This window comes from Rhinolophus hipposideros (genome assembly GCF_964194185.1).
Source record: "Rhinolophus hipposideros genome assembly, chromosome: 3".
Lineage (NCBI taxonomy): Eukaryota > Metazoa > Chordata > Mammalia > Chiroptera > Rhinolophidae > Rhinolophus > Rhinolophus hipposideros.
In genome coordinates, this window is record NC_138049.1 from 55,016,908 (window position 1) to 55,040,942 (window position 24,035).

Sequence of the window (24,035 nt, forward strand, 5' to 3'; positions counted from 1 at the left end):
TCTACCCCAAGGCCGAGCCAATGAAAATCCTTTCCAGTTCTGGGACTCTTACTACAGTTTCTCAGCAAGGAACCCTGTGAGATTTTGTTACTTCTTACTTTAGCCAGAGTGCTAGCAGCGTCCCAGTTATAAATGCCCACATGGTTGGTACTTTGTGAGCCCACATAGCACTTGTTCTTTGTTCTCTGGTAATTTATTAGTACTAACAGATTAGTCCACGAAGTGCTAATTATATCCTTTTCTTTTTATTAAACATTCAACAAAAGGAAAATCTATGTTGGTGGTTTTAGTTAAAATCTTTCCACAGTCCAGGTTTATGATAACATTAGTAGATGTTGCTTATATAGTTGCATGTTACTTAATCAAGCTTCTTTTAGGCAGAAATTTTTGCCTAAAAACTAGAGAGAAATTTTTGCCTATTATATGTACACTTTGGGCTAGATACATATTTCATCTGTTATAGTTTCCTTATCTTCACAGCTGAACGAGTTGGATGTCATTGTTTTTTCACTGGTGAGGGCAGTTAACATGTGGCAGAGCAGGGTTCAAATCCAAGGTCTGTGGCCACATAGTAGCATTTTTTCATAACATCACACCCACTTACCTTGCTTGCTTCTTTTCCTTACTACCCACTTTCCGCCTTGAATTAGCCCAGACCTTTTATAAGAGAAATATTTTGAAAAGTTCAAGAAAAAGTCATGAATTCACAGAGAGAATGAGAAAAAGTGGCCAGGGCCTTTTAAAAGGGATTTGCTGATGGAGTCAGGCTTTACTTCAGAGGGTGGTGCTATTGTTGCTTAAAATCTGTTTTACAACCCTTCCCCTCAAAACAAAGAACAAACAAAAACAAAACAAAAAATGAAAACCAAAAAAACTCATGCACTACAGATAAAGAGTAGCCAGTATCTGAAAGAGATGCCGCAGAAGCACAGAGAAGTGGGTGACACTGATCCTAAAACAGAAGCCCAGTTGTGACCAACAGTGGGGTTGAGTGTCAGGTGACCTAACTGTGGCTTATAAATGTATTAATTACTGACAGAGCCATAAAAGAAAAATGGGTAAGAAGCATAATGACGTCTTCGTGAAAGCATTTATAACTTTTATGAGCCTAAGAGCAAGGAAATATAATTATCTATTATGCCAAAACTAATTATAGATGGAAGACAGCCATCATGCAAATATATTGGAACATCTTATTTTAAATACGAAGAGCACAGTAAAAATAATATCAATAATAGTTAATAATGTTAACAGCAATGTTACTACCTACTTTATACTGTTCTGAGCATGCATTAACTGATTTAATCCTCACAACAATTTTGTGAGGCAGGTATTAGTATTAGCCACAAATGAGGAAACAGAATGAAACAGGTTCGTGATCTGTCTGCCTGGGTCTCATGTCTAGTAAGGAATCTGGTGTTGAACCAGAGTCTGCCTAACTATTAGGTTGGTGCAAAAGTAATTGCGGTTTTTGCAATTGTTTCTAACCTTTTAAACCGCAATTACTTTTGCACCAACATAATACTATGCGATATTTTATTTTTATTGGTTTCGTGTTTGTCTGATTTCATTATTAAGTGTTAGAATCGATATTTTTAAAAGGATTCTTAATTGAACCAAGCTAATTATTATTTTGTCATTTTGTGATCAGCACATATGAGTGTTAAGTGGCATACTTTCTTCATACTGAAAATACTTACTGATAGTACAAAGCTGAATAAGATACAGTCCCGACTTTCAGAGAGTTTATAATCTAGCAAGGAGGAGTAAAACAAGTATATACATAAATATAATGCAAGCTCGAAGCAAGTCTATTTTCATGGGTTTCAAAGAAAAGAAAGTATATATGATTTTAGAAATGAGAAAAGACTTAATTTAAAAGGTTAATAGGTATTTGAAAACTATCCTTGAAAAATAAATAGGAAATAGGAATGGGGGGGCATTTTAGGAAGATTGACTAGCATAATACAAAAGTAAAAGAGTTAAAAATACAGAATATCTTCAGAGAACAGGCAATCTAATTTGACTGAGAATGTTAGTATAAAATAGGCTTTCATGGAGAATTTTGAACACACCAGAATGAGGAATGTGCACAAAATTAAACAAGGAAGAACTATTATTATGTTTTAATTAGGTGTGTGAGAGACACATTGAGGGAATAGTAATCTGGAAACAAGTGTACGTGGATTAGAGAAGGAAGAGATCTAAATCATAGAGCTAATGAGGATCCGAACCAGGGTGATGGTATTGGGAAATTAACTACCATCCCTTCATCGCTTCATTTATTACACACTTATTGAGCAAATACCATGTCAGGTACCGTTTTAAACACTGGAAATATGTCAGTGAACAAGATAGATATGGCTGCTGTCCTGAAAGTGCAAGCTGACTGAAAACATAATTGTGTCATAAGTGAGTAACAAAACATAAGCGCAAAATGCTCTGGAAACCGAGGACGAGGCACCCTAGCCTAGTAAAATTTTCAGCCTCCGACTTCCTTCCCTGACATTTTCTTAGGAACTCCTGATTTATCAGGAAACTCAGATTCTAATGACCAATACTGGCAAATAGAAAATAATCACAGTCCTAGGTATAAAAAAAAAAAATAGGTGTCTTAGCTGAGGGTCTCTGATCTTATATAACAGAAACCCACTCAGGGTAACTTAAACATAAGAAAAAGAAACTTATTCTGAAGACACAGGTGTCTCAGATCCCATGGTTAGGAGCTAGCTATTGTCAGATAATCAAGAGGGATTGGAAAACCATCAGGAGGCAAGGAAGCTATTTTCTCTTTTTCTGTCTTACATGATCAGGCACCTGTCTGCAGGTACCCCTACCCTCTGCAGCTATACACTCACAAAGACTTTGATGTTTGCTGCTCCCTTTGGTTTTGCCTTGTTCTTTTCTTGTCATACTGGACATCTCTGCCTTATTGGGTACACATAGCCAAATAGAGCAGACCCAACCCAGTTTTCCATGGCTTTTGTTCGTGGGATGGCTTTACTGAATGCCAATTCTAAATTTTCAGCGAAATCTGTGTTAGGTGCAGGGCCAGTTGCCACCTGAGTAGCAGTATTGTTACAGCTTCTGGAACCCATGGCAGGGAGGGGAATAGAAAGAAGCTCTCAGAGAAAAAAGTGTAGGTTAACATTTCAGAAACATGAATCCCCGTCCCAGTAGACGTGTATGTGTAGTACAACTGTGACTTTTTTTTCCTCCCTAGAAAAGCTATAGTTAAAGCAAGGTATGTTTTACAACAGGTGACATCTTAGAGCTAGTGATAATTTAGCTTCCATCTGAAGGTCCCGTAATCTCTTCAATTTTAACATGTGCTAACTAGTACTCATCATCCATCATCTGTCTTCCAGTAATGTCATTTATACCAACCAGTTACTGTAAAACTGATCAAATTGTGTTGTAGTTATTTGCTTTCAACTCTGGTCAGTGAGTTCCTTATGACATAAATCTGTCTTATGTATCTTTGTATTTCTAATGCCTGAAACAGACGTTTCTATAGGATAGTTAGTTGCTCAGTAATTTATTGCATGGAATTAGAGGTTGAATGATTGGTGCCTGATATGATGCATGGGTTACAGAAAATGAGATGTGCAAACAGTTTTGAATTGGGTGACAGAAATAGGAAAGCCTGGAGGAGCTGACTGGAAGAGGTAGGAGGTAGGAATGAAGTTAGTGGGTAGAGTATTGACAAGATGCCAAATTGGCTGAGAAAATTCAATTTGTGTTTTTTTACCGGACTATTTCAATGTGAAGTCTTTTGTTTTAAGAAATGTTTTTAATTTTTAAAATACAATTTACTTTGTTATTTTAAACAATACATAATAAAGGGACCCTTTATCGAAATAGTATATAAGTGTTATATTTAAGGTGTTTTATGTGGCTTTGTTTTTTTAAACAGGAACAAGAATGGTAAGTCCAGCATCCTTAAGAAAACTCCTGGAATCTTGTAAAGATCTTTCCTTGCTTGATGTGTCCTTCTGTTCCCAGATTGATAATAGAGCTGTACTAGAACTCAATGTAAGCTTCCCAAAAGTGTTCATAAAAAAGAGCTTTACTCAGTGACTTCATATATGTTCTATAATAAAATTAATGTGCTTTTGTGGGGTTTTATTTTAGGGCAAGTTTTGTGTTTTTGTTTCGTGTAGTTTTCATGTTGGTGGAAATATCTTAATGTAGAGTTTTAAAGACAAATAATCAAATTGTCCACTAAATCAAGTATAAATGTAAACAAATGTTTTCACAAAATATTGTAAGCACTTTTCTTCAAGAATGTGTGAGTGGCTGATATTATTTTTACCTGATGTTAAGTGGTGGTATTATATGCTTTAGTCAATAATTACATGTTTAATAAAAGAATGAAGTGGAACCATTTTAACTTATTTTTAAAGGAACAGTTTGAGCAATACATTATCATGATGTCTATGAAAAAAATATAATTAATATTTCACACCTCCATGTAAGGATGCCTTATTAGCCTTATGTCCTGGAGTGTTATTTTGTTTGGTACAAAATTGTCAGTTAGTTGGAGAAAGAGTCTTATTTTTTTCATTTGTTAAAATTATTTTTTTAAGCTGATACATTAACTCATCAACTTACAAGTTTTTTGTTTTTATGCTTGTATTTTGATATATTTATCTACTTTACTACTGGATAGTATCAATATAAAAACATGGGCATAACCAAGAGCAAGAGGTAAACTACGAAACAAAACAGCTTTCCGACTGTTAAGCAGATACCTTAAAAATTTGCCAGAGGGAAAGGTTTGAAACTGCCGAGTTTTATGTGGCTTTTATTTGTATTTATTTTTTTCTGTGCCCCAGCACTTTAAATAATTACAAATCACCTATAGTGGAGGAAAAAACAAACCAACATAGGTTAAATAGTGAATTGAATTACTTCTGCTGCTAAGAAAGTAAACAGAAAATACTTTGTGGCATGACAAACAAGGGCTGTTGTGAATAGCAAACTAACATTAAGTGTATAGTGTACCAAAATTTATTTTCCCACATAGGGCAGAATGTTGAATTCCAACACCTGCACCTCCTAGAGTGATTCTGTAGAACTGCTGCTGTCCAGTACGGCAGCCACATCCATATGTGGCTATTTTATTTAATTTTCATTCACTTAAATGTAATTAAAAATTCCATTTCTCAGTGTACTAGCCACATTTCAAGTGTGCAGTAGTCACCGGAGGCTGGGGGTTATATTGAACAGCATTACTCTAGAATTTCTTGTGTTATAAATGTAGTCATTTAAGAAAAAGCACATTTGGTTTAAAAATTAGCATAATTAACATATATCTCTAGGCAATTTTTGAGGGTACTCATCATTACACATGTGAAAGCATTGTTCCCCCAAAGTTCTTAAGTTAGCAAATTTATACTTATGGCAGTCAACAGGCATTCAGTAAATACTTATTGAATGGATAATTCTATATTGAGTTAAGCCATATAATGTCAAATTTTTAAAATGTAAATGTTATAAATTATTACTAGTACTATGCTTATTTTATAGACTATAAAGAATGTAATATTATGACATTTAAAGTATTAAAATATTAATACAATCTCCTACATATAAGAAACCATCTCTATGAGAATTCCTGTCCTGGCAGTATATGGTAGAAGCAAGGGGCAGTTGGAAAAGAGCTTGGTTATCCTCCATTGTTATCTTCATGTACTTAAATGTTCTTTTTACTCACGAATATATGTGAACATATTATAAATTGTATTTGGTGGACCTTTTAGGATGATGAGATTTATACTTTGACTGCCAACTGGATGAAGTAGTATTAATGCTTACTCTTTCTCATGTGCTTTGCGTTTACTAACTCACTTTATCCTCAGAAACAGCACTGTAATATAGATACCATTACTTACTCCCATTTACTACAGACAAGGAAACTGAGGCAAAGAAAGATCGAAGAACTTATGATCACATAGCTGCTAGTGGCAGAGCCAACATACACATCCAGGACATCTAGCTTTACAGGCAGTGCATTCAACCTATGCTTTAAGTGTCTGGGGTTGCTTTTGGTTCTAGAGCAGAGGTCAGCAAATGTTATCTGTAAAGGGCCAGATAGTAAATATTTGAGGATTTGGAGCTTACAGGCAAAACTGAGATTATTACCGTGTTTCCCAGAAAATAAGAACTAGCCGGACCATCAGCTCTAATGCATCTTTTGAAATGAAAATTAATGTAAGACCGGGACTTATATAAGGTCCGGTCTTATATAAGACCCGGTATATATTATATTATATTATATTATATTATATTATATTATATTATATTATATTATATTTATTATATTTATTATATTATAATTATATTAATTATATTTTATTATATGATATTATATCTGGTCTCATAGTAAAATAAGACCAGGTCTTATATTAATTTTTGCTCCAAAAGACGCATTGGAGCTGATGGTCTGGCTAGGTTTTATATTTGGGGAAACGTGGTATGTAGGAACTTTTATATAAATAGAAAAACTCCACAATATTTTTGTTGATAGAATTAAAAAAATAGCATAATTGAGAACAATTTTTTGTAATATGGTTCTACTAATGAGAAGAATGAAATACTCTTGGGGAGGATAATATTTCACAATTGGGGTTCAAAATTCCTATTTCCTGCCATCAAAATTGATTGCAAATATTCATTTTTAATGTTGATCTTTAGTATGATCTTATATTTTGTCTTTGAAAATCTTTTCATGCAGACAGGTGTTGCCAAATACATATATTAATCCATGGGAAGCATATGATTTTCACTGAGCATGTTTATCACTTGGAAGGCATTGATAGAATTCTATAGATTCTTTCTTCTCTTGGTGATTTACTTTTAGCACACATTACATTGCAGATTAATCATTTCCAACTGAAGATTATGTGGAGGCTCCTCAATTGCACAACTGAATGGATTTTGGAAAATGGAAATTTCCTTTATACTTGCATCAGGGTCCAAAAAATTGTGTTGGACCTATAGTCTGAGCTTAGAGCTTGGAAAATATATCTGTTGCAAATTTGTGTGAGAATAGAGATCTTACTTATTGTCTTACCTTTTGATAGCACAGGAAGTATATAAAGCAACTTAATATTAGTTTGTGATTCAAATAATGTTAATTATTATCAAAATTGTATTAGTATGTTTCACACATAAACACTGTATCGCTCCACCTCCAGAGTTTGTGATTCAGTAGAATTTGCGTTTCTAATAAGTGGTCAGGTGATGCTGATGCTGCTGGTTTGAGGGCTACCCTTTGAAAAGCACTGCTCTAGAACTTTCCTTGAGTCTGAAACCTTCTCCTAAATCCCAGTGAACCCCACAGTATGAATAACTGTTCTCACTGTTTTGTATTGTTTAAATTTTTGGTTGAATTTATTACAGAATATTATCAAGTTTGTCAGCAAAAGCTAAATTCCGAAGACTCTCCGTGTTTCATAATAGTAGTTGAGGGTATTTCTTCTCATTCAGAAAAAAATCTGTATCAGCTCTGAGCTCAAAAATGTACAACAAACTGCTGTGTGGTAGGACAAATGTGAATATTCCACTTCTATATCTGACAAAACATAACAACTGATGATGGTTAAATGAAGTTCACCATTGACACTGCTACATTGAGTCAAATATATTCCACAGATAACTTGCTGATGAATAATACAGTAAACAACCTCAGGTTTTAAAAACTACATTTTTACAAGCTTTGTATATTTGACCAACTACGTCTTTTTGCTTTGCTCCACACGTTTTTACCACCACCAGTTGTAACACATCTTAGCAGATTCTGCTTCAGGTTGTACTGAATTCATGTTTTCTTAACTTCTTAGGAAATATTCTTGCCGTAATTGTTCCACACAGACTATTCATAGAAACTAACTCTTCAGATACTTCAACCTTGGCATTGACTTATCAAATAAACAACAATAACTAGGCAGTATCAGTGACATCTGTTGATTCATCAAGAGCCAAGAAAAACCACTGAGAATCATTTGCCTCTTTTTTATTATTGACTATTGATGTTGCCAGTGTTCTCAATTCTTTCCAGCAACTGTTCTTGCCAGAAGGCTAATTTAATGGTCTTAAGCAAATTTACTTTGGACATGTTTCTTCAACTGATTAATCAAAAACAATTTAATTAACTCACCATTGGTAAAAAGGCTTACTTTGCTTGGCTAATGAATGAGCCACTCAGAAACTTACTTTGGCTGTAGCTTTATTTTCATTTTTATTTTTGTAGAGAAATTCTGCTGTGATGAGATTCCTTGTTTTAAATTTTCTGATTTCTCTGGCCAATGCATTCTATGAATTGAGACTATTGTGATGAGTACTTTGTTTAGTAATTCCAATGTATATATAGTATTTTATCAGAACAGCTACCGTATTACTGCATGTTAAACACAATGCTTTGCCATCTAATTAGATAACAAAATAATCTATACTCCACTTTGCCTTAAATACATGACACTTGAAGTCCACCTCTCTCCCTCTCTTCCCCTTTTTCTCTCTCCCTCTCTCTCCTGACATTATGAGTATGCACTGGTAATAAGAAAGAAACTTTAAAATATTGTGATATTACAATATGTGTGGCATTCAAAATGCTGGTAGGTATAACTGCATCACTGCAATTTGTAATGTGCTAAGCAGCAGTGCATAATGAGAGGGCACCAACTAGGGCTCTTGCAATTACTCAACTCTGCCATTGTAGTAGAGAAGAAACCAATCATAGACAATACGTAAATGAATGAATGTGGCCATGTTCCAATAAAACTGTTTACTTATGGGCACTGAAAGTTGAATTTCATATAATTTTCATGTATCACAAAATATTCTTCCTTTGATTTGAATTTTTTTAGCCATTAGAAAATGTAAAAACCATTTTTAAGTGGCAATCTAGATTTGGTTTGTGGACTGAATTTATACCCTGTTCTAGGATATTTTCAGATCAGTTAGTAAACCTAGATTTGCCCATTCCTAGTTTTATAAACCTTGTTCAAACCTGTTCTCAGCCTTTTATCTTTTTCACTTTGCCATTTAGATTTAAAAATGAAAACCATTAGTTTATTGACTTAGAGAAAACAAAACTTGTTACCATAGTAAAAGACAGTTTTGAAATTTTTGTCTTTTATTAAGATATATTTGACAATTGTACATATTGTATACATTTATATTAAGAATTGTATATATTGAGGTTTATAATTTGATGATTTGATATACATTTACAATGTGAAGTAATCACTACATTCAAGCTAATTAACATCCCTATCTATTCAGATAGTTACCACTTTTATTTTGGTAGTGACACTTAAGATCTACTCCCTTAGCAAATTTCAAGTATACGGTAAAGTATTGTTAAATATAGCCACATTGTTGTACATTAGATTTCCAGAAATTACTCATCTTGCATAACTGAAACTTTGTACCTTTGGGCTAATAGCTCCCCATTTCCTCCTCTCCAGTCTCTTCTAACCACCATTATACTCTCTACTTCCATGAATTTGAATATTTTACATTCCAAATATAAGTGAGGTCACACAGCATTTGTATTTCTGTGTCTGGTTCATTTCACTTAGCACAAATTCTGTAGATTCATTCATATTGTTGCAAATGTCAGTATTTTTAAGGCTGAATAAGAATAATATTCCATTATAATGGCTATTGTGAATAATACAGAAATGAATGTGGGAGTACAGATACCTCTTTAGATCCTGATGTTATTTCCTTTGGATATACACCCAGAAGTGGAACTGCTGGATAATATGGTATTTTTATTTTTAATTTTTTGAAGAACCTCCACACTATTTTCCATAATGGCTGTACCAATTTACATTCCCACCAACAGTCTACAAGGATTCCCTTAACAAAAGAGAATATGCAAGCTATTCATTAAATCTGAAGCCAAATGATCCATTGTTATTAGCATTATCAACTGACTTAAATTTTTAAATAATTATTTAAGCATTTTGTAAGATAAATTATCTTCCCAGTGGCTAGTGATAGATAAAGATATGTCCCTGACTCTGTGAGCATATTTACAGGGTCCTCTCAATTTAAATTGCTCTGAAATAAGACCCTAAAATTATACACTATTTAGCAAAACATTTAGATGGTTAATATTCCTCCTTTCCTTTGGAGTGATTAGTTTTGAGCCAATATGTAGCAAAGAAAAACTGATTTCTTTGCAGAGGTATTTTTTGTTTTTGTCTTCCCCAGGAATTAACTAAAGACTGAAAACTCACTTGCGAGTATAGTAATACTAACCAAGGAGTCAATAAAAATTACATTTGGTTTCCATGTATATTAAAAAGAATGTTTTGCTTTTTTTTACCTTAAGGTATTAAAAGGATGCCTGTTACAGTAATTTTCATTTTCAAAGCCATTTATCACACATTTATCAGTGTTGCATCTAGTTTTCCACCCTTTTGGCACATTTAATAATGATACTTCAGAAAAACTGCCCTTTTTAGCCACTCTGAATATTTTGTCAATGACCCTTAACAATATATTAGCTATTGCCCAAACACTATTCTAACAGCTATCGTTTTATACTTACAGCCTACTTCTCTAGCAGCACATTAATGTCAATAAACAAATGAGATGATGGTTGGCAGTAATAGTTACAAGTCAAAAGAGAAAGGATAAATTATTTTCATCAGAGATCATGATTTATTATATTTTTATAAAGGTGGTAGAGGCTAGGATTTTTCCTTTTGCACAGCAGAGGGATTATTTAAGATTTTTGCCCATAAATCTGAATTTTTGGCTTACATTTTTGTACATGTCATTAGTATTAATGGTTTGATTAAATTGTGAATGGAAAAAAGTAATGTCAAAATTGACATTTTCAGAGGAAGGAAGATTTTTATCAATGTATTTGGTAAATTAGTGGTCTTAGCCATAAAGTTTTTAAGAAAAAATTTAAAAACAAAGCAGTCATGTGATCAGATAAGTTGAAGAGATTACACCAAAGATAAAATAGCTCTTTCTGTTGCAAATGAGAATCTGTATGAACTAACGTGTTTTAAATTTTATTTGTATAAAAATGCTGTTCAATGTCTAATGATTTTTTACTGTTTGTATTATTTTGTATTTTAGAATAATAAGATAAGCTTGGGAGTTTCATTAGCTCACTTTCAAAATTGAGTATTTCAGGACACTGATGTATATTATGGAAGGTTTGTGTCACAGCCTCTATGAAATTACGAGAGTCAGACAATTACATTCGCGAACTTTCCACCGTGCACTTAAACGGTGGAAAGTTCGCGAACGTAATTGTCCGACCTTGTAGACGAGTATGAGCCTGGAAGATGAGCCATCAGCTAGCTGCGGTGCTGAACACTTACAATCCATCCTCTTGCTATGAAACGACATCAGCTTGGATGCATTTTAAACGCTAAAATTATATGAATCTGTAAATAAACGGCAAACTGAGTTCACACTGTTATTTACTTTCTACTTTCTCAGTAATTCCACTAAATGAGATTTGTTTACTTAGAATTTGTTTGGTTTGCTACGAAAAACAAACCAAAGTTTGATAACGTTTTCCTGCTTTTACTTGTAAGGTATTATGTACTGTGGTATTTATTTGCCTTTTGTAGAAGCCAATTCCTTCATTACTAATTAACCCCTAACTTGTCCCCCAGTTCTTAATTCATGCCCAGACTACTTTTGGTGAGCTAGAATGGAATAAATAACAACAGATAAGACACATTCATCCATCCATTTAGTCAACAATATATATTTACAACAAATACATATTGACATCTGTGCACTAGGCACAGATTGGGGTGGAGGGCGAGTTTACTGAATGCATATCAATAACTACTACAGAGCAATTTTCAAAAAGCATTATGTGCCGAGACAGGATTATGTGGTGAAAGAAGCATGGGATACAACAGACAACAAAGTTAGGCAGGTTTCTTTACTGCTCAACTTCAGAACCTTCAATATATAATGGACACTGTGAAGGTGGGATGAGTGAAGGTTTGCAGTGTTAATTTCTGATGGAATGCCTGTCAACATTTTTTGAAAATTATAGTTTCTCAAAGCACAGTTGGGAAAAGTTACACTACACTAACTTTTAATAGACTTGCTAAAGATTATGCAGTGTAATTTGTTTCTAACAAAATATTTTTAATTTATTATTTAAGAATGTTAGGATGTTGACTAATACTTCGGTGATGTGATTTTTAAAAAATATTTCTGAGCATGATTACTTTTTATTTTGGCCCATAATTGCTAACTCAATTTTTATTCATATATAGAGTTTTAGAATTTGTGTTTGTTTTCTGTGAAATATGAATCTTGTAATATGAATTGGGAACGCCTGAAGAAACTGCTGTGCCATCTAATGATTATGAATATTTGTATGTAGGAGTTCACTGTTCAGTTGCATTAATATTTATATGTTGTGCTAGTCCATAAACCATTCTAATCATTAATTGTGTAGTAGTGGAAAAAAAGTAAAAATTTTAGATTAACTTCTGATCAGTGACTATTTTAAATATGTAATTTTAAAAAATAGGTATAGTAACAACAATTCACAACTAGCATCTGTTGTGCTAAAGTCTGAATGAATAAAATGGTAATTTATGACGAGACTAATTTCTTCCCAAAAGGATACTTTTATGTGAACCCTGTTATGTGTGTGGTCACATATATAAGCATATATTTATTTCAGTCTCTCAAGAAAATATGTGTTTATTTTGTTAAACTTTCTTTTTAGTGGGAAGTTACATTTCTGCAGTGCGGTCTATAGAATATTTATAAATTGCTGCTAAGATAACAACAACAAAAACTAGAGAATTGTTAATACTAACAAATTCTGGCACACCGTTTTTCTTACTTGAGATGTTTTTACTGATAGATACTCCAGATAAAGAATTGATAGTGTTGAAGTCTTGTTTATTTTGTTTAGAAGTTCTAAAAATAAATCTACCCAGTAAAACCTAAAATAAATAATTTGTAAGTCCCTATAATTAGAAATATTTTTTAAATTGGAAGACCTTAAAACGTATTTACCTCGCACATGTTATCCTTACAGTTTCTTAGCAGTGTGTCCGACCGTGTGTATCTACCCAGAAAAGACAAACACTATTCGACTATGATGACTGTTCTGCTTCCGTTTTTCTAATTGCCTTCTGAAAAACTAACAATCCAGTTAAAAAGCAGGCAGAGGACCTGAATAGACTTTTACCCAAAGAGGACATCCAGGTGGCTAATAGACATATGAAAAGATACTCAATGTCACTAATCATCAGAGAAATGCAAATTAAAATCACAATGAGATATCACCTAACACCTGTCACAATGGCCAGCACCAATAAATCAACAGTTTGGCAAGGATGCAGAGAAAAGGGAATCCTCATGCACTGTTCGTGGGATTGTACATTGGTGCAGCTACTATGAAAAACTATGGAGATTCTTCAAAAAATTAAAAATAGAACTTCCGTATGACCCAGCAATTCCACTTCTGGGTATTTATCTGAAGAAATCCAAAACACTAATTCAAAAAAATATATGTACCCCTATGTTCATTACAGCATTATTTACAATAGCCAAGATATGGAAGCAACCTAAAAGCCCATCAGTAGACGCTCTATAAAGAAATTGTGGTACATCTATACACTGAAATATTACTCTTCCATAAAAAAGAATGAAGTCTTATCATTTGTGACAATGTGAATGGACCTAGAAGATATTATGCTAAGTGAAATAAGTCAGAGATAGACAGATACCACATAATCTAAATGTGTGGAAGATAAAAAACAAAATAAATGAACAAGCAAAACAAACTCATAGATGCAAGAAGAAACTGATGGTTGCCATAGTGAGGTGTGGTGGAAAAGGTGAAGGGCTTAAGAAGTACAAATTAGTAGTTATGAAATAGTCACTGGGATATAAAGTATAGCATAGGGAATATAGTCAATGTTAATAACTGGTGTCAGATGGGTACTAGATTTATTGGGGTGATCACTTTATATGTTATACAAATGTCTAATCACTATGTTGTACACCTGAAACTAATATAATATTCTGTGTTGGCTACATTTTAATAAAAATGTTTTTTTAAAAAGAAGAAAATGTCTTCTGATTTCCCATCTATGTACACTCCTTGCCAAAGTCCAGGGTCTCATTTCCTCTTCTAGGTGCATCAGTTTTACCAGCGCCTAGAGTCTGAGCAAAACAGTCTTCCTGGGGCATCATCAAGTCTCATTCCTCAGTGCCTTCAGTTCTAAACCTCTGTAAGAAGCCACTAGCTTCAGTTTTAACTCTAGCCTTAAATCCTCCCTCATAAATGAAATTAGGCAATCTGGTTTTTTTTTTTTTGAACATTAAAGTACCAATGTTAAGGTGAATTTTTAAGCTCTTTATACATGGATAAATGTTTCACCACCAACTCTCTGGTGGGGCAAAAAACCCTTATTTGTAGTGCCTTCCAATTTTTGTCACATAAATTCTCCTTCCGTGACTGATTTCAAGCTATCAATGTGAAGTCACTCAATGCTGAGTTGGGATGAGATGCACACACTTTGCTCTTTTGATTTGATATGAACCAGCTCTAGCTCAACACTGCCAGATGCAATTATTAAACAGTGATCTTACAACTTTTGAAAAATAGGCATAATAATCTATAACTAGATTTCCCCCAGAGTTGGTGTTATCTGTAGTAGAGTTGTCCTTTAAAATCTATGAAATTCTTCCTTGCCACTGAATACATTGAAAGAATAAAATTAAAATAGATTTTCCTAAACAAATAGCCAGTAATCATTAGTAGGAGATTTAAGAATAGTAAGAAGGAAAACTTTGAAAAAACTTATAAGGAGAAGCAAATTATTTTTGATGATGTAAATCTGACATTGGTTATGTAAATTGATAGAGCATGTGTATTTGTGGGATTATAATTTTAAAAACATTCTTACATATTTCCATGGATTTTGAAATTACATCCCCAGATAAATAGTGACATTTTCTTTCTGCACATTGGTGCAATTTACGTTGTGAAATTGTCATGTAGATTCATTACATGTATTTTCCAAACACAAATGACCATAACTGAAATACATACCTGTCATATACCAAACTCTAAACTGCATAAAAATATATATCACTAATGCTTATACAGGAACATTGATAAGATAGTTATACATTATTATAACAAAGATTGTTAGCTTGGGAACCTCAGAATTTTTACTTTTGATATCTTTCTGGCTCATTTCACATATTTTTGGTCCAGATTTGGGAACATTTATATGCTAGCTTTTATCAGACTGCAATGAATAACAACTTCAAATAGTTTCAGTGCCTTTCGATAGCATTTCTCACTCATGGTATGTTGGGTACTGCGGGTTGGTTGCTGTGCCGTCCTCCATGGTTGTGGTTCAGGGTCCGGTCTGCACCATCCAGGACCCAGGCTGACAGAGAAGGCTCCTACCTGGGATATGCCTTTCTAGTGACAGAAGGCAGTGCTGCAAGAGAACTGCCAACAATGTGAAATGGATCTGAAAGTGTTTAAGTAGATACAGTGCTCATGTAGTCTGTTCACATTCTGTTGACCAAAGCAAGTCTTGGCTAAGCCCAGTCATTTGAGCAACAAAACTACTCTTCTTACAGGAAGCCACTAAACCATAGCTAAAGGTGTGAAAAAATAATTCTGAACAACAATACCCCAGGTACCACAATATTTGAGCTCACTATGAGTAACCAAAGTATATCAAAATAATCTGAAAGGAAATATTTTAAATATATATATGTGTGTGTGTGTGTGTGTGTGTGTGTGTGTGTGTGTGTGTGTGTGTGTATATATCAGGGTTGCCAAAAAAATGTATACAAGTGGTCAACGTTGCTCAAGCAGTAGTTCGCCATAATCAGAAGTGTCTGGACGCTGATGGTCACCACTTTGAGCACCTCTTGTAATTGCAGAAGTCAAATGTGACTTGTATTCATCTTTTGTTACCAGTATACGACTACATTGAGTATTACAATTTTAATAGTTTATTCCTTTCTTAAAATATGTATACATTTTTTGGCACCCTATGTATATAGATAGAGAGATATATGTACATATGTAGATAGGTTTTATAATAAAATAATAGGTTTTAGAAAACAAACCTACATAATAAATTGGTTCAGAATTTTTAGAAGGATCTTACTCTGTCTATATTTCACTTTTTGGAAAATAGGATTTTTAAAAATATCACTATCACCTAATTCTGTAGGAAATTAAAATGATAAATTAATAGAAATATTCCTAGATAATTGATGGTGTACTATTTTTAGTACTAATAGTACAATTAATACTAAAAATAGTACTCTTTGTACTGTTTTTTTTTGGCTGTTACTTAACTTTTCTGAGTCTCAATTTGCTCATCTCTAAAATAAGAAAATTGTTCTACATGCTTCCTAAGGTCATTTTTACTATTATATAAAGCTCTCATTCTAATGCTTTTTCATTGCCATCTAATTAACAAAGCATATTTTTTTGCAATTTTTATTACAGTTTAACTCATTGTTTTTCTTATAATTATGGCAGAGCAATGGAATTTTAATTTCCCTTTATTTCTGTCCCGCCCTTTACAAACATGGATTTGAGCTAAAGTAATAGAATACAGTCCTTCTTGATTTTAATCTTAATATTCAAATTAATACTTTTTCGTTACTCTGAGATTTGCTGGTTTAAGCATCATTATATGTTAGAATCATCTGGGAGCTTGTTTAAAATGTAAATTTCCAGTCCCTAAACCCCTGGAGATAGAACCCAGAAAACTACATTTTTAATAAGAATGGCAGGTATCTAAACTAGTCTAAGCAGTACAAACCCTATAAATGACTTTGGTAATAGCAATAAAGAACAACACCACCATATACTGGGATACTATATACTTAGTATAATAATTTAAAATTAATTAATACCATATTTCTCAATTGCACCTTCTTTGTTTGGTGTATTTTGTTTTCATGAATTTAGTTTTTCCTTTTGTTACTGCATTTAGTGTATTGGACCTCTGTAAGTGATGGAATTATGGTCATATACAAATTTTAGAAATGTGGAAACTGAAATATCTTAATATTCTAAAAGTACTTTGATTAGTTTAGCATTCTCCAAATGTGTACAGGGTAGATTTATTTCAGAATGAAATACTGCAGAATTAGAACTGTTGGATTATTACCTCCAGTCTCCCTGCTTCTTTCCTTACAGTCTAAGCTCCACAGCCTAGCATGCCTTTTAAAATATACTCAGATCATGTTATTTCTCTGCTTGAAACCCTCCAAAAAACCAAAACCAAAGCTCTTATCCTGGCTACCTGTAGGATCCTATCTCCCTAACATCACCCACCCCTCTCTCTGCACCTCGCTTTTTGCTGAAATGCTCTTCTTCATGTATCTTCACCACACCAGCTAACACTTTCCTCAGGTCTCTGCTCAAATACTGCCTTACGCAGACAGGCCCTATTGGTCATCCAAGATAAAACAGCATATTCCCTTCCACCCATCAATCACTACCCTTTGTTCTCTGCTTTATTTTTGTTTATAGTGCTTAAAGACTAGTTAACATATGTATTGATTTATATCCACCCCTCTTTAATTTTTAGTTCTATAAGCACAAGGACTTTGTTTTGTTCACTGTGTCTCCAGGGCTTAGAATAATACCTGGCACATAGTAGGTACTAAGTAAATATTTGTTGAACAAATTTTTGGAGATTATCCACAGTTTGGCCTATCTCCAGTATAAGGCAAGACTATTAAGACTCAAGTTTTATAAAATAAATAATGTTTTTAAAGGCAGTTTTATTCTCTCTTAATTTCTCATTTATTTTGAAAGATACTTTAATGTTTTTAGATTAATCATCCCTTTTGCAAACTCCATCTTTTTTTATTATTTTTAAATTACACTTGGCATTCAATATTATTTTATATTAGTTTCAGGTATACAGCATAGTGGTTAGACGTTTATATAATTTAAGAAATGATCCTCCTGACCAGTCTAGTACCCACCCGGCACTATACATAGATATTACCATATTATTGACTATATTCTCTTTGTTTTACTTTACATCCCTATGACTATTTGTAACTACCAATTTATATTTCTTAATCCCTTTACCTTTTTCACCCTCCCCCAACCCTCTACCATGTATCACCCCAATAAATCTAGTACCCTTCTGACACCGTACATAGTTATTACAATATTATTGATTATATTCCTATGCTTTACCCTACATCCTCATAACTAATGTGTAACAACCAATTTGTACTTCCTAATTCCTTCCCCATTTGCACCCACCCCTTACTCCTCTCCCATCTGGCAACCATCATAATGTTCTCTGAGTTTTTTTCTGTTTCATTATTTATTTGTTCTTTAGATTCCACTTATAAGTGAAATCATATGACATACGTCTTTCTCTGTCTGACTTACTACACTCAGTACAATACCCTCTAGATCCATCCATGTAGTTGCAGATGGCAAGATTTCATTCTTTACTTATGGCTGGATAATATTCCATTGTATATATGTACCACCTCTTCTTTATCCATTCATCCATTGAGGGCCACCCAGGTTTCCTTCATTTCTTTGCTATTGTAAATAATGCTCCAATAAAAATATGAATGCACGTGTCCCCTCAAAGTAGCATTTAGGGTTTTTGGGGTTTTTTTTGATGAATACCCAGAAGTGGGATTAATAGGTCCCGTGTCTCTTTTTATAGTTTTTGTTTTAAAGTCTATTTTGTCTGATATAAGTATTGCTACCCTAGATTTTCTCCCCATTTCCATTTTTATGAAATATCTTTTTCCATCCCTTTACTTTCAGTCTGTGTATGTCTTTCGATCTGAAGTGAATCTCTTGTAGGTAACATATGCAAAGGTCTTGTTTTCCTATCCGTCCCGCCACCCTGTGTCTTTCAATTAGAACATTTAATCCATTTACTTTTAAAGTATTGTTGATAGAAATGTACTTATTGCCATTTTGTTATTCATATTTTTATCATTTTTTCTTTTTTTGTTCATCTTTAAGCAGTCTCTCTAAGATTCCTTATAATACTGGTTTGGTGGCAATGAACTTTTGCTTTTTATTGTCTGGGAAGCTCTTTATCTGTCCTTTGATTCTAAATGATAGCTTTAGAATAGCTAATGATAGCTGGGTAGAGTAATCTTGGTTGTATGTCCTTGCCTTTCATCACTTTGAATATTTTGTGCCAATCTCTTCTGGTCTGCAAACTTTCTGTTGAGAAATCAGCTCATAGTCTTATGGGGGCTCCCCTGTAGGTAACTAACTGCTTTTCTCTTTCTGCTTGTAAGATTCTGTCCTTGTCTTTAAGCTTAGGTATTTTAATTATGATGTGTCTTGGTGTGGGCCTCTTTGAATTCATCTTGTTTGGGACTCTGCACTTCCTGGACTTGAATATCTATTTCCGTCTCCATGTTAGGGAAGTTTTCTGTCATTATTTCTTTTTTTTTCTTTTTTTATTTCAGTTGCACAAAACAAAGTAATACTTAGATGTTTATCATTTATATCCCTCACACTGTGTCAACCCTCCTTCCCCCATCCACTATCCCTCTGACATCGCACAGAGCCATTACATTTCCACTGTCTCTATTCCTAGTGCTGTACTCCGCTTCTTGTAAATATATATATATATATATATATATATATTTATTTATTTATATGTAATATTTATATATATATATATATATATATGTATGTATATATATATAAACTTGTAGCTGACATTCATTATTGTTCAGCTTCAGCTTCAGGTGTGCAGTGCAGTGATCAGGCATCTACATCTTCCCTGAGGTCGTCTCCCTGTCATTATTTCTTCAAATAAAGGTTTCGATTCCTTGCTCTCTCGCTTCTCCTTCTGGTACCTCTATGTTGCGAATCTTGGTATGCTTGATGTTGTCCCAGAGACCCCATAAACTCACTTCATCTTTTTGGATTCTTTTTTCTTTTTGCTGTTCTGGTTGGGTGCTTTGTGCTACCTTCTCTTTTAAATTGCTGATTCAACCCTCTGCTTCATCTAATCTGTTGATTCCCTCTAGTGTATTCTTCATTTCAGTGATTGTATTCTTGATTTCTGACTGGTTCTGTTTTGTTTTTTTATCTCCATTTTTATGTTTTTTGTCTCTTTGTTGAAGTTCTCCCTGAGATCATTGAGCATCCTTATAATCAGTATTTTGGACTCTGGTAGATTGCTTTTCTCCATTTTCTTTAGTTCCTTTTCTGGAGATTTATTCTGTTCTTTTATTTTTCTCCCCATTTTGGCTGCCTCCTTGTGTTTGTTTCTATGTATGAGGTAGGGCTGCTATGTCTCCCTGTCTTAGTAGAGTGGCCTTATGTAGTAGGTGTCCTGGGGGCCCAGGGGTGCAATCTCCCTTGTCACCAGAACCGGGTGCTCAAGTTTTGCTCCTTGTGTGGTTATGTGTGTCCTGTTATCATTGAGCCTTGGTTGCTGTTTGCACATCAATGGGAGGGGTTGACCCGCAGGTTGATTGTGAGGACTGGCCAGTGACTACAGTGGAGCAGAGGCTGACCCTACAGAGCAGGGTTCACATTAGCAGAACTCTGGTGCCTGCCCAGTCTGCCCTTTGGGTGTGTCGGTTTTGGAGGTGGCAGCATGATTCTCCAGCTTGTACCAAAGCTGGCCACTGGGCGTGCCAGCCCCAGTACCTTCTGGGAAGGGATCTGCTGTAAGCCAAATTCAGCTGCAATCTGTGCCCTGCCCACAGCCACCTAGCACGAACCACAAAGCAATCCACTGTGCTCGGAGGTGCCTGGAGAGGCCAAGCTGCAAACCAAGGCCAGCTGTGGCTAGTTTAGGGCTTAGGGCTGCTCAGCCAGAGGTACAGGACATGCGGAAGCCAGAAGCTGCTTATTTGGGTTTTGTGAACCTTTGTGATATTTTAGGAAAGTCTACAACATGAGCCAAGGTAGGCATTTTGTACAGGAGAGCCACTGAAAGTGGGTTAGAAGGGCCCACAAGTTGGGAGGGGCGTGGTCTCAGATTGTTTGGGGTGGGGCCAGGTTGATGGAGACTTAAATATGGTGGCTGCCTGCGTCTGTACGTTGAAAGGGGGTGCTCAACAAAGAAACAATAGCTTCTGTCAGCTCCACCATCTGGGAGATAGCTGCTCCTCCAGCTCTTGCTCTGCAGCCAGACAACTCAGTTCCTCCCCATCTGTCCCTGGCACCTTTGGAGCTGCTGCCCCAGCACTGGAGCTCAGAGCAAGTCCGTCAGCAAGTAAGTCCTTGCGCAGGCCCTGTATGAGGAGCACTTTGGGGTGCAGCTGCCTTTTGGCTCACTCAGCCATAATTTCTGCTGATTTCACAACCAGAAGTTATGGGGACTTCTCTCCCCAGCTCTGAAATCCTGACCGGGGAGGGGGAGCTTTGTGTGGCGCTGGGACCCCTCACTCCTGGCAGGGTAGGGACCTCCTCAGCCGAGATATTCCACGTCTCTCCCCCTCCTACCAGTCTCGAGGTGGCTTTTTATGTCCTTATTTGTAGGGCTTCGGTTCAGCTAAACTTCAGGTGATTCTCAGTGATAGTTTTTCTGTAGTTCAGTTGTAATTGTGATGTGGTTGTGAGAGGAAGTGAGCACAGCATTTACCTACTCCACCATTTTGACCAGAAATCTTCTTTTTCCATCTGTTTTAGTCTATTTTTTAAATTATTTGTGATATTTTGTTTTGAGTTATGGCAATTTGAAGTTTATATTTTACTTCAACAAGTTTTACTTAATTGAAATACGAAACTCCAATTATGAATTCAATGTTGGTGAAAGGAACCAGATTTACATTCCCATTAAATGGAGTACTTACCTTCATGTGATACCTATTTGATGTAGTTACATGAATAAGTAATAGCATTCATGGTTTCCTCTAAACCTAAAATTCTTCTTGATTAATAAACAAAGTAAAAGGATAATTTATTCTTAGCATCCTCTGATACATGCCCTCTAAAACCAATATATGTACTGATAGAGGATTTTATGCCATAAAAATATGCCTGACTGGAACAGTACTGAGGTTATTTAGACAATAGGTCCAAAGCATTTTGCAAACTAAAGGAATAAAGTAGCTGTTGCAATGTTTATAACATTTTCAGTCAAGTAATATTAAGCCACAGTAAAATAGTCCACTTATTTGGACATTTTCTCCTCCCTGGCCTAGACTTCCCTGCTTGTTACTTACTGCATGGTCTGGTGCCTGGAAAAGCCCCCTGTGCCAGTACTCTGTCAGAAATGAAGGTTTGGGTCACCTCACAAGGTAAAGAACCAGGACCGGCAGAGGTGTTTGCAGGTCAAAGGGAATACAAACTAGGTAGTGGAAGATGGTAATTATGAATACCAGCTACAGCCATGTGACCAGTTATAGAAACAAGGACTGTGATTGTCATGAGTATTTCCTTATTTTGTTATGAATATGTTTGTGTGTTTGCATAGTAAATATCTTTGTTTTCTTCCTCTTTTATCTCCTTATCATGTAATCTCAGATGTATGTTAGGTAGAATTATGACCCTCTTATTCTCTTTATTTGGAGTTTAATAGTGGAGATTATTTGGAGGTTACGTATTGTTTCAGGAGATATATATGGATACCAAGTTGACAAGGGGTGCACTTGTGATAGTTAATTTTATGTGTCAACTTGGCACCACAAAGTGCCCAGGTATTTGTTCAAACATTATTCTGGGTGTATTTTGTGTTTGGATGAGATTAACATTTAAATTGGTGGACTTCAAGTAAAGCACAGTGACCTCCCTGATGTAGGTGGGCCTTTTCCAATCAATTGAAAGCCTAAATAGAACAATGTTCAGCCTCCCTCAAACAGGAGAGAATTTTCCATCAGAGTATATTCAGACTTTATGTTCAACATTGGCTCTTCCTGATTCTATAGCAGATTGCCTTTGGACTCAAACTAACATTGGTTCTCCTGGGTCTCCAGCCTGTCAGCCCACCCTGCAGATTTTGGACTTGTCAACCTCCATAATCCCATGAGCCAATTTCTTATAAGATTGTATAAATATATATATATATACACATATGGATACATACACATTCTATTGGTTCTATTTATCTGCAGAACCTTCATACACTTCCCAACAAGGCCAAAAAAAATTTGTGACCTACAAATTATAAAGAAGGAAATAAAGACATTTTATTAACTGGATTCAAAACATTTATCAAAGCTAGCAGAAGTTTTTATTACATATACTTCATTGCAGAGATTTAGTCATTCACTGACCTTTAAATGTGTATACTTTTCTATTACCATGCTGCTGCCTACCTTACAAACATCTACTTTGTTTTTTAATAAACATCACTTTTATAGGACTTTTGTTTTTTATGAACTTGAGACCCATGATATTTAAATTAAATATCATTGCAAACAATTTTTGTAAATTCTATTAGTTAACACTGATGCACAATGAAACCTATTTTCAACTGTATGTATTACCAATAATGGTAGCTTAATTTATTTCTTATAAAATACTAGAAAATGTTTCTGTTGTTTATGGTACTATCTAATATCTATATGCTAACTACAAGCTAGGAAGTAAAACAAAAATCAGATTTAAATATGTTGGCTGCTGTATTCATTAAGTCAATGACATGAAATTGGGCTACAGAAAAAAGTACAAAATTATGATAGGTATTTTCAGAATCACTTCAGAAACTTCTGTGAGATATTGAGGCTCTGTAGAACAATTTACAAAACAACATACACAAAATTAGAGGATAGCATTAGTAGGCTGCTTATAAGAAATAAAAACCAATTTTTTGAAGTTCCTTCAAGGACAAAAGATAATGGATGTTTTTATAGTTTGCATCTGGACTAACTCTATTAGCATCATTAGTGGTAATGTATTCCAGAAGCCATTTAATGTAATTATGCAGATAATATTTTTTTCATTAAGAATGTTGTAGAATTTCAAATAAGTACAGTTTTTAGATGAAATCTTTTAATCTTCTAAGAGTAGTTTTCTATAAAAGTCTTTTACCTGTACAGTAAAAAGTAGG

The 24,035-nt window shown here is 34.6% G+C and overlaps 1 protein-coding gene across 3 annotated transcripts in view; it reads left to right on the plus strand.

Moving 5' to 3' along the window:
- The window catches only part of FBXL4 (F-box and leucine rich repeat protein 4), a 70,834-nt gene extending 65,073 nt beyond the window's left edge, over positions 1–5,761 (plus strand). For all 3 annotated transcript variants that reach the window (XM_081044336.1, XM_081044338.1, XM_081044337.1), the window contains exon 9: positions 3,917–5,761. In XM_081044336.1, the coding sequence (XP_080900462.1) occupies positions 3,917–4,080 (164 nt within the window). In that variant the 3' untranslated portion in view covers positions 4,081–5,761. The remainder of the gene's footprint in view (positions 1–3,916) is intronic.
- The last annotated feature ends 18,274 nt before the right edge of the window (positions 5,762–24,035 follow it).